Source organism: Hippoglossus stenolepis, chromosome 13 (genome assembly GCF_022539355.2).
Source record: "Hippoglossus stenolepis isolate QCI-W04-F060 chromosome 13, HSTE1.2, whole genome shotgun sequence".
Lineage (NCBI taxonomy): Eukaryota > Metazoa > Chordata > Actinopteri > Pleuronectiformes > Pleuronectidae > Hippoglossus > Hippoglossus stenolepis.
In genome coordinates, this window is record NC_061495.1 from 16554910 (window position 1) to 16567416 (window position 12507).

The 12507-nt window shown below is 43.2% G+C and overlaps 1 protein-coding gene across 1 annotated transcript in view; it reads right to left on the bottom strand.

The window, feature by feature from the left end:
- nck2a (NCK adaptor protein 2a) overlaps positions 1-12507 on the bottom strand; it is a 32021-nt gene that overhangs the window by 2654 nt on the left and 16860 nt on the right. Inside the window, exons 2-3 of the mRNA XM_035175142.2 lie at positions 8046-8287; positions 843-1609 (exon numbers count right to left, since the gene is read on the bottom strand). Coding sequence (XP_035031033.1) covers positions 843-1609; positions 8046-8271 — 993 coding nt within the window. The 5' untranslated portion in view covers positions 8272-8287. The remainder of the gene's footprint in view (positions 1-842; positions 1610-8045; positions 8288-12507) is intronic.

Consider the following 12507-nt stretch of genomic DNA (forward strand, 5'->3'; position numbering starts at 1 on the left):
GAAAATAATATCTACTTAGGAATTTCTAAAGAAGCAATCTCTGGGTTAAATCCTTGCGTCTGATTGGCTAATCTTGCTCTGAGTATACATGTGAATAATCATGTGATCACTAAAACATTGCCCTTAAAGGTTAGTCCCACAGCACAAACACTATAATCCTATTCAGATCAACATTTTTGATAATTCTTATTAAATGAATAAAAAAAACTGTAAACATAACACACATAAACTCAGTGTTTCCCATTAATCATCTAGACTCTGGTAATCAGCTAAATTCTAATTTCTCCTGCCACCGTTTCATACTGAACCAAAATGTCTTTACACCTCTCATAAAAACATCTCTAACTCAGTGTTTTGCACTGTACAGCTGTGGAGATGAATGTATGATATCTTCATTTACGTTTAACAATGCAGTCAGACCTCATAGTTTCAGCTGCAGTTGCGCACACACACACACACACACACACACACACACACACACACACACACACACACACACACACACACACACACACACACACACACACACACACACACACACACACACACACACACACACACACACACACACACACACACACACACACACTATGCAATGCAGTTCTCTCTCATGCAAGAACTTGTCTTTCACTCTTAAATCTACATGCAACTCTGAATCTGCATGCATGTGCACCCCAGTTACTGCTATACATAGACTTAATCCTGTGGGAAACATTGTAAACTAATTTCCAAATTTGGAAATATATTTCCAAACGCCACTTCTCTTCCTCTATCTTTCTGATATATCCTCTTTCTTTTTTTTCCCCACCCAACCCTGAGATGACTTCACCCCACACACTCACCGATGACTCGCTGTCTCGTATGAGGAAGTCCCCCTCCTCCCCTCTTTCGTTGAGTATACACTCGGCCTGGTTCCTGGAGACGCCGCCGTAGTACCAGTCCCTCCCGGCGAACTTCCCTGAGCGTGCCGGCCCCACGACACGGTTCTGCGGGGAGCTCGACGTAGAGGAAGGCAGGCCGGGCTGCTCATCCAGCACCATCACATAGTTTTTAGGTACCAGGCCGACAATGCCACGCGAGTTCTTACACTTCCACCACTCAGGGTCGTTCTCGGGCTTCTCCACCACCTCCATGACCTCTCCCTTCTCAAAGTTCAGCTCCTCCTCTGTCACTGAGTTGAAGGGGTAGAGCGTTTGAACAAGGTGGAGCACTTCACCGTGACCACCAGCGCACCCATTGGCCATCAAAGTCCCTTGAGACCCTGCATGGTAACCCCGCGAGGAATCCCCCTCGCCTCCGTCTTCAGCACCTCCGAGCTCCTCCTGGACGTAGTTAGAAGGAAACCAGCCCACGTTGCCCCCCTGGCTGCCCCGCCACCAGCCATCACTGCACTTCTCCATTACCATGACCTGGGATGCCTTGACCAGGCTCAGCTCGTCTTCCCTCTCTGCCATGTAGGCAAACTTGACAACGGCCGGGATGTTGAGGTCGTAGATTCTCTCAGCGGCTCCTCCTCCACCCCTGCTGCCATTGGAGGGGTACTCTGTATCTGAGCTTGGTGTTGGGGAAGCATCGCGGGCGCTCGTCTTCCTCTTAGTTTTTCCCAAACCTGCAACAATAGAATCAGAGAAGATGGTGACGGCTGGAAACAGATCAGTTTAATCTGGGTTTTAACTGTTGACCCCCTTTTTCCTGTCTTTGGTCCAAAAATGAACACATATTTCCACCTTATTGTTATAGGTGGTTAATGTGAAAGCAAACATCTGCCTTCACATCCAGAAGAAATTCGGGCTCATTTGAAGCCATATGTGTTCACCTGATTCACCAAAATTCGCTCTCTACTTTATTTCAGAAAATATCTGTTTTTCTAGCTGCTAAATGTTCTGTGTTCACCAGGTAGGTTTGTGTGTGGTGAACAGCCGTCTGCTCTCATCTGGAATGACAACAGTGAAAGTGAAACAAAATCAAACACAAACAAATGAGCCAAAGGATCTAACTGCAGAGAGAAAGTAGTTATTTGATTCAGTATTGATTAAAAAAAAGATAGAGATAATGGCCAATATAAGCATTAGACCAAATCCAAACACGTTTGAATGCTGCAGCAGCGAGAGGCTGTGATGAGAGAAAGCTGGTTTTAAGATGCAGGGAAAGCCTGGGCTCCATAGGGAGAGGAGGCACTTGAGGTCAGCAGGATGCTAATTGAGGCTGCAGATTACACTCGTGGACCCAGAGAAGCAAAGAAAACTACTTTCGAAGTAAAGGATACATAATATATCTCAGGAGAAACCTCAGTGGCTGAGGACAGATCGATACTTCTGATAATAGAATTAACTCCAGTGCAAACATCAACTCGCACTGGGGCCCCCCCCAAGTCCCTTTACACACAAACCAGTGGAATCAAAGCTCGTTATCTACTTGGTATTCAGTCGGCACCATCTATACTGCATACACACAATACTAATCAGAAAAGTGAAAATAGGTGGAGTAGGCAGGGAAATGAAAAGTGGAGCAGGCACCATGGGCTTGATGATGACAGGCACATCGTGGATCAAAGTCAGCCGCTGTCTTACCTGTCTCTGACTTTTCCATTCATGTACTTTCAAAGTACCAGTCTTTAAACATTTGTTTGCCAGCTTCAATGAGATCGTAACTTCCTAAAGTATCTCAGCTGAACACAACCGAGGAGGTCTCACTTTCAAGTTCCTGTTGAAATAATAATGATACACTGTGCGTTTGACAACGTTTATACCGTTTACTTGACAGTTGAGGCTGGAGTCAGCATGCTCATGTCTGCCGCTAATGACTGAAGAGAGTTTCCTGACAGCTAATCACCCGGTCTGTGCCACAGAGCCCGCTGAAATGCCACAGAAATGTCACCCCTCAACGGCACGTTCGCATTGTTAGGGGAAAAATTGCCGGGTTCATCCCGAGTAGCATGAAACTTGTTGGCAGGAAGAAAAGGAGAGCGGTGAAGAAAGACGAGGGGTCCCCTGGCAGCTGTTTCTCACACAAACAGCAGACCGAGCACATCAGAGGCCACGGCTGACAAAAACGCAAAGACGAGGGATGAGACGGGAATAACAAGCAGATCATGTTTATGGATAGCGGCGTGTATCCCACATTTCTGATTGCTTTGAGCATGCGTGAGAGGATTCTGTATCTGTTGGCGGTGAGCCAGAGACAAAGGGTGACTCCTGGGGCCGACTTCAGGTGCTCCCTCAGGGGGAAAAAAAACTCACCGTCGCTGGCATGGGGTAGACAAGAGAGAAACACAACACTCATACTTCCCTTGAGCAAAAAGCACACACACACACACACACACACACACACACACACACACACACACACACACACACACACACACACACACACACACACACACACACACACACACACACACACACACACACACACACACACACACACACACACACACACACACCTTTCTTCTTTACTCATTTCCACTTCAAGGCACTGGCCTGCTGGTTATAGCAGCAGCAGGCTCTATTCTCTCCTCCCACACATTCACTCCCTAACTTCACCTGGCTCTTCATCTAGGAGCCCAAAGGACTCGGACTCAGAGGGAAGTGATTTGATAAAACCTCGATGACTGCATGTTGCAGCATATTGCTTCACTCTGGGATCACAGTGGAGGGTAGTGTGGAAGTTACTGTACTAAATGCACTCTGCACAATACCACACCACCCATCAGACGATAAGATGTGAGTGAGTGCAGGGATGTCAAAGTATAACGTGACCCTTAAACGGAGCATTAGCACCACAGATCAGCTGGAAAATGAACTTTTAAATAACAGAGATGCTCTGTTCTTAATATTCCACTGGTGCCACAGGGTCTTAATGCAGCACTTTGTGTGTAAAACCAGTGAGAAGATATTTGTCAGCAAAACCAGAGCTTAAATTGGAATAAAATAAGGAGTTAAGACCAGCAGCCTACATACATAGCATGAAAATGTACATGCAGCATTTGCAGAAAACTTGTGCTGTGCCCGTTGTTTGGCCTGTGGTGATGCTGGTTGCAGCTTTCTTTCTGAAACTGTAAAGGTGACCTACAGTAATTGCGCTGCAGAGAGTAACTGACTCAGTCCACAGAACCCTGCAGCTGCACCACCGCTGCTGCAGAGCTGAACTGGAGAATCAGTTGCTGTTGTCATGAACCGGCTGTTGTTGTGATTGATAACATCACTTACGGTCATGAGTTGTGAGTCGTTCATGAGCCGCTGCTGCTGCTACAGAGCACTTATCGCCTGTTGATTCGAAGCGTATTAATACTGAAAACGTACCAAATTCGACACTGCTCTTCCTCGGGACCTGAACAATACACACCAAGTGTGAAGATAAGATGAACAGTTCAGTTAAAAGCTGTTTACAGATATGAACTCCAGAAAATGTCCCGATAGTCAGGTTAGGGACATTGTCAGGGTCAGACGTGTTCACAACAACAGGGAAAATGTCCCAAACACTCAGGTGAGGGGTAGTGCCTGGGTAGAGCATGCGGGGGCACAGCATGACAGATAACTCCACTGCAGAAACGGGTTGTTATTGTAGGTTCACCAAAAAAGCATTTTGCTGAACTCTTGCATTCAAACAGTACCGAGATAAAGGGACAAATGACACTTGTGACACGAGGACCAGGACTTCACACAGCTTCACATTCACCCACATGCACGCTGCCATGTGAAAACTATGGTGGACAGATATCTAGCTCTGCCATTATGTTACAGCAGCGAGCACTGCCCCAGTTTAAGCAATGAGTGGGACCCATCGCTGAATTATTTTGCCCCATCATTGTTTGTATTTCCTGCGTGGGGGAAACTAGGACAGAAAGCAGCATGCAGCCATTTACAATTCAATTCTGCCTGCATGAATGTCGATGATGCAACTGCATTTAAGCACGGTAAATGAGGATGAAAAGCCAGAGATAACAGAAATCACACAGTATCCGCAAAGGTCCATAATCGCAATGTTGACTCACTGAAGAGCTGGAAAAGAGAGAAAAAGAGCCAGGATGAAGTAATCACACTCTCAGCCAATCAGATCCTCTGTTGGAGTGTGTGAGTTCCATTAGCCACTGACCTCACCTATTGCTCACCGCCTCATCATGAAAATGTTCTCGCCTATTGGATTTACTCAGGCTTTTAACACTGAAGAGCTACTGGCTGGAAGCAAACTACTTAGACTGAAATGGAAGTAGGCCATAATGTTGTAGTCAATATGTAACATAGTCAGGGGCAGGGAGTTAATCCATCACTGCAGCACACGCTGCTGATTTCTCCACTAATCAATCTACTGATCATAGAAAAGCATGGGGAGCTGCATTAGCTGTCTTTCCTCCATGTTTGTTGGTCATATCACATTATCTTATCTCACTAATCTTATCTATCATTACTTTTAAAGGATGTATTATTTTATCCGCTTTCTGGGATTGTAGATTTTGTATTATATCACTGGTTGGATTTGATTTAAATTGTTATTGCATTATTTTGATCATTGTCTTTGAAGTTTTTTATTATTATTATTACTAGAAAACAGATACAGATTTATAGAAACAGACAAAAATAAAACTCATATACACAAAAATACTTACTTAAGTTGGATTTCCACTTTTTTGAAACAGATGAAAAACATCTATTCTAAATAGGTTTTGAGATTTTTTGAATATTTAGATTACAGGACTGACCATTTTCTTCTAGAGAAGAAGAAGAAGAAATAAAAGAATAATCACAGCTCGTCCACACTGAAAAAGACAGAAAACCATCTCAGCAGTTCTGGATTTGGTTTGTTTCTAATTCTTCTTCTGAGGTTTTATTGGCGGTTGGCAAACAACTTGTTTTGTTTCCAGTTTTGTCTCCAACCCCTACGTCCCCTACTTTTTATCACAGTGCAGTTTACACAAGTGTTTCCCCGGAATAGTACAGATAACGGGAACAGACACCAGGCCGGGAAAAGTTTGTTTAAATGACAAAATGAAAAGTAATGCCAGTTAAAGAACAAGCAGTGAATTCTCTATATCGTGATGCCATGGTGAACTTTTCTCCAACCAAGGAAGATAAACTGCAGCAAAGAATCATGCTCACTGTTAATGATCTTCCATTTTTGCAAAGGTTATGGGTCACTCAGCTTATTTTTATGCAAAATACTATATTTCTGTAACAGTTTTTAATGAAAGGTGGTTTTTTGCTTGCCACTTTTGACCTGAAAATAAAAACCATAGAGAAATGGTGTATTTTCTTCATACCAGTCAATGGAAACAGTCCTAATGTGCACTGCAATACTTTTCCTCCTTTTTTGCGACATTTTAAAAGTTAGCTTTTTAAAAAAAAAAAATTTGCTTAACGATTACATGGAAACGCGGCTGATGGAATAAAATGGTGTGATGGGAACTGGATTGGAAAAGGGGAGTGAAGTGCAGATACATGTTGTCTCTGCACACAATGAGCTCTGCTGAGGGTGACAGTGGCAGGCTGTGCCATGCTGGCCCATATAAAGCCACAGTTTCCCCCCCGGGGCTGATTTTCCACAGAGCGGAGAGGAATCCACATATCAGACCAGACTCTCTTCATCTCTTTCTATTTTCATCATTCTCAGATAAATTCCTACATTCTCATCTTGAGTTGTTCACCAACAAACCCAAGTTAAGTCATTACTCTATAAAGGCGGCCTTCCGGCTGTCAGATCTGGGGCATCTGTACGCTGCAGAAAGGCACCAGCTCTGTGAGTGTGATTAGGAAGCTTCGATAGCCCCAATAATGTTCTGCCCACATCTCCACGTTCAAAAAATTATAGAAATTAATTGGCTCACGTGCAGTTTGAAAGCCTTATTTCTGTTAGAAGATAATTTGTCTGACAATGATTAAAAAACATTAAACCAATTTCATGATGCCTGAAGTTAATAATTTAAAGCAGATTGTTGAAACATTTTCCTTCTAGGCAAAATTATAAAATAAAATGTAAAAATACCATCACACAACATGATTCCGTAGGGGAAAGGTTAAACCCACTGCTCACATTTTGAGTCGTTGATTAAGAGAACATTTTGTGTACAGTTAGTCGATTTAAAAAAACTCAATTACATTTCTTTGTTGACAGGTTTGATAACAACAACTTAGGAGTCATTGAAAAATCTTTTTCTAATAAATGCATATATCTATATGACATTATTATATCATATTCTATTGGACATTTTTTACTCTCCAATATCAGTTTCAGCACCCAAAAAATCCATATCAGCTGTGCTCTAGTTTAGTGTTTTTGGTGTTGCAGAATATGAGGAACTTATAAATAACTTTTTGGCTTTATCCACTCATGCACCAACAGTCTCTCTGAAATGTTGGTAGCTATGACTACACACACTGTAATATATCTGAGTCATAACTGCAGACTGAGGGACCCTGTGCAGACAGCTGAGAGCAACGGCCAACTCCACAGGATCCCTGGAGTGCACAGTGACAGCTCCTGGTGAGGACACAGACACAGTGAGGGTATCACTTCACTTCTGAGAAGACTTCTCAGAAACTCTCGTTTCCAGACATGACCTGCGGGTAAATTACGGATAATTGACTATGGAGTTTCATAACAGCAACAGATTCTCCGCATTGTTTAGGGGAGAGGTGGAGCAGCCGGGTGCAGCAGACAGAGGCAGGAAGTGTCAACAACCCCCCACTCGCTAGCGGTGAATCCAGTGGGGATTCCCTGCTGTGTTCACACATCGGATTCTCTATTCTACAGACTGTATACTACGTGGCCAGGTAGAGAAAGTCTGCAGAGACTCTCTCGGACAATTGCATTCACACATGCACCTCCTCTGGACAAAATACAGAGGAACTGAGGAGTTCAGTGCATGTCTGAAAGCACGCACACACACTGACCACTATTTATGACCACATCTTATCACCTCCACCAGAACCTCAAACAACTCAAAAGAGAGGTGCAGCGATTATCCGCTTTTACAGAAAATAATCTACTGACGGTGTTTACAAACAGGCGACATTTCACTTGTACGCAGAGTGAGACACAATCCTCCTTACCCAGCGTATCTTTGATGTTCTTCACCAGTGAGCCTTTCTTCAGGCTGTTCTTGCGTTCCACGTAGTTGGATGGCACATAACCCGTTTGGTTGGTAGCGTTGCGAACACGCCACCAGGTCTTTGTGTCGTCCAGGAGGAAGAGACGCTCATTTTTACGGATGTCAAGTTCCTGGTCCTGCTGGGCCGTGTAGTCCCACTTGGCTACAACAATCACCTCCTCTGTCATCTTTCATGGAGTCCCCCTGTGGAGAGGAAGGAGAGTGGGGTGAGCCGAGGAGTACGACGCCTCGCAAACTTATACACACACACCCATACACACACACACACACACACACACACACACACACACACACACACACACACACACACACACACACACACACACACACACACACACACACACACACACACACACACACACACACACACACACACACACACACACACACACACACACACACACACACACACACAATAGGGTCAGAACTTTCACATTTGAACAAGAGACACATTTAACACAACAGGAAAATCTTTTCAGTGTTCGGGTGAGGGGTGGTGTCTGAGTAGAGCGTGCAGTAGGCAGGACATAATGTAGGAATCCTGCTGCTGAAATCATATTATTACTTACAGCACATTGCCATGACCGTTGGTTATTATCACCAAACACTCCGATCTCAGTGTCTTTCCAATTTGTCATCTTCATCTACGTCTTCTATGTGTATCTCACCTCTTTTTCATTTGAATTTTTTTCAGTTTTGCGTCCATCACGAATCAGAAACATCATCAACAGAAAATCCCACTCAGTCTGAATGAGACATTTTCCTACTGTATTGTCACATGGGCTGACTCAGACATTTTACTGACATTTCAACAGGGCGCTGGCAGGAAAGATTCTTGAGAATGTCCTGAGAAACGGACTCGGACCACACCATCAAACAGCCGCATCATTACTATATGACTGATTCGCATTTTAAAATATTCTAGGTAAAAAGTTGTCCATTGGTTCCTTATTAATTGAGGAACTGTTATGCCAATGAGAAACAGCATATACCTACTACACAACATAAAAATATGTATTTGTATCAATATTGTTCTGGCACGGGGTAATTTTTGTGTTTGTGTGTGTGCGTGAGGATCAGTATTACTGTGACAAATGACAAGTCATTACAAAATAATCCACATCTATCCAGGCACACAATTTTTAAACCGCTTATCCCGGCTCACATTGGGCATTAGACAGGATGCATCCTGGACAGGTTGCCAGTTCATCACAAGGCTAAATTACACAACCAAGCCAAATAGGAGTTTAAGGCTAGTGATAATATCCAGTGTGCCTGGACTGGCACCGACGCTGATAATTCCTCAGATGAAGATTAAGGCAGAATCTCACATTGCTGACCACATGATCACTGTGGAAGGACACAGCTGAAAATATGAGGAAGCAAACTGGGTTTCAAGAAAGCAACACAACGAACACAAGATTCAGCCCAAAATAGGCAAATCTGAGAGGGGTTCTTTGTTAGAGCAGCACAAACACACAAAATCAGTTTACACACAGAGACCCACACACACACAAAAAGCCTAGCCTATTCGTTTTTGGGACAGACAGTGAGCAATTGCATGCTCTATTTCACCCGGCCTTAGGTGAGGTGATTTGACGTTGGTCTGCTGGGGTCACCTCAACTTCTGAGAAATAACATGCATCTGTTCGGGAGGAAGCCAAATGGAAAACTTGACTATTCTGGGAAAATGCATGAAGAGATTTGGGGGAAGTTGGATTTAGTTTATTGCTGTTCTGTGAAAAACCTCTTCTGTGATAAAAGCTGTCTCAAGGTATGAGAACCATGCGGGCAATCCAGTTTAAATTTAGCCGACTTCCAAGTTCCCAGTCTGCAGCTGGAAACCCAATCAGTGGAATAAGTGAAGGAAGAAAGAAAATGCGTGCAGATAAACAAATACAGGCTTTCTGAAGATAAGGGTGAGTTCACAGACATTGAATGAATTGTTGATCTTTAGCTTTTTTTTTGTTGACGATCATTCAGTCTAGAATAATCCTTCTCCATCGCTTAAATCTCATGCACATCTATCAGTGTTTATCGTGGGACCGTGTTCTACAGCAGTGATGCCACTCAGGAGCCAAACCTGACATTTAAAAGATCCTCCACATTACAGTTACACATAACACTTATTATAGAGCTGTTCAATAATGGTGACAGGTCCTTATAAATAACGGGTAATGTGTTTCCAAATAAAAACCCTGCTGAGTCAAGCTCAGTTAACTGGAAAAAACACACTTTTAACTGCATGTGGGTGAGTGTAGCCATAGTCAGAAATGTTTCCACAGCATAAACACAAGGGAAAAAACACTGCAGCTCAGACTTCTGACGAATGTATAATTCCCTTACTCATTTCGTGGTTTAGGTTTTATTCTTTGAGAGGGAAAACCACAGAAGAGATTTTGAAATGACACAAGGAAAGATTCTTTTGGGGCTGACCTTAGGCTCCCCCTGTAGGCGGGATGTGTAATTCACTGACGTAAATTCTGAGAAAAGCCACAGAAACCTTGACGGCTGACAAGGTAGTGATTTTACACAAATATGACTGGTTCCTTTGAACTGCTGTGACATTTGAGATGAAAACTAACAGGAATGAGAGAAGAATGACAGCATTTTAGTCACGCTGAAATACTGCTCATGTTTAGTTATGAATTAATTGTCAAATAACAACGACACCAGGGCATCTGTCCTGCATCCTTCGGCTTCCTTTAGCTCTCGCCAATGAGGGAAATATGCTCCGATATTCACGGTTTCTTACTCGGCCAAAGTCTCTTCTTCGTTTCCTCCAACAGGGTTTTTTTCTCCTGTTTCTCTGTCGGCTCTGCCATGATGTCCACACTGGGACACAGTACCGTGTACGTCAAGAATCATTGGAAGTGCAGTTGCACAAATGAGAGAAAATAAGAAAAGATTACGATTGATATCTTCAGTATGTCGGCTTTATTTCATGACATACAAATGGGAACCCTCTAAAGCGCTGGTTGTTTTTCAGCTGCAGGCGTTTAATTCCACTTCAATAAGACCACAACAACGGGGACAGCCCAGACTTTACTGAGCACATTCTTACATTTACTGTCACAACCACAAGCAAGACCGTGTCACTTAGTAACTTCCTATCGTCACCATAAGTAGAAAATTCATGCGCAACAGTTTCTGCAAAAAAGTATTGCGCTTGTGAATGTGCCTCTGCTTGCCGTCGCTGAAGTCGTCAAACTGGATTTCTACACAGGCCAGGACAGGGACAGTCGAGGCAGAGGAACAGGGGCTTGCGCAACACCGGGAGAAATTATGTCAAGTCCACTGTAAGTGAAGTCGCTCAGATTTCTGAGATGTGACAGAGGTAGCAGGAGGGAGAAGATGGAGGGGTCAGTCTGACATTCAGGGAGGGACAGAGCCGCAGCAGCTGTGACTCTCTGGGGAGTGCAGGCAGATTTATGACAAGATGAGGGATGGTGACGTCAATGCTTCCTGGAGACAGGAGGTATGTGGTAGTCTCTATCTGCCCCGGGCTACAGCTGCTGGATTAGACCAGGCTACTTCTTCCCTTTTCATTTTATTACATTTATTCCTCCTGGTGCAGATGAGTGGATGAGAAAATCTGGTGAAGCCTGTTGGGAACATGCACCATGGCATTTGAGATATTGAAATATAAAGCAGCTCAGAAGTGCTCAGTGGTATTAATCTGACCCTGTTTTGGGGATTCCTTCCCTTTTCATTTTCCCTCCTCTGCACAGCGGTGATTCTTGCTGTCACACAGGCCTCCGTGCTCAGGGTCACTTTCACACCTGAAGTGTGATTCAGTTGGTCTGAACCAAGTAAAAACAATCATGTTGGTACCTTGTAGTTCTGGTGTTTATGTTCACACTGTTTTTTCAGCCACAAACAAAGACGTGTTAACATGAGGTCATATGGACACACAGGGAACTCTTTGATTGGACAGTTCTGATGCCTGAATCATAAGCACTTCATGGACACATTTGAAGAAGAAGAGACCTGACGGCAAATCTTGCTCTAATTAACTGAACCTTATGTGCTTATGCATCTCGCTTATAAAACTAAATATATTAAGGGGAGATTCTTATTAGAGCTGCACAGACATAAGACGTAGATTAGCTGAAATCACATATCTAGCTGCAACTATTAGCTGATTGACAGAAAATAAAGCAGCAATCATTTTGATAACTAATTCAACGTTTCAGTTATTATACAGTTTCTCAAATGTGAGGGTTCTTTGTCATTTAATCACATGAATATCTCTGAGACTGTTGGTCAAATAAAACAAAGAATGTAAATGCATCTTTTTGGGTTGTGGGATATTATGAGAGATATTTTTATTATTTTTTCATAGTTTATGGACAAAATGTTGATTAAACAAGAAAACTCTGAATTTAGAAACATCAAGATTT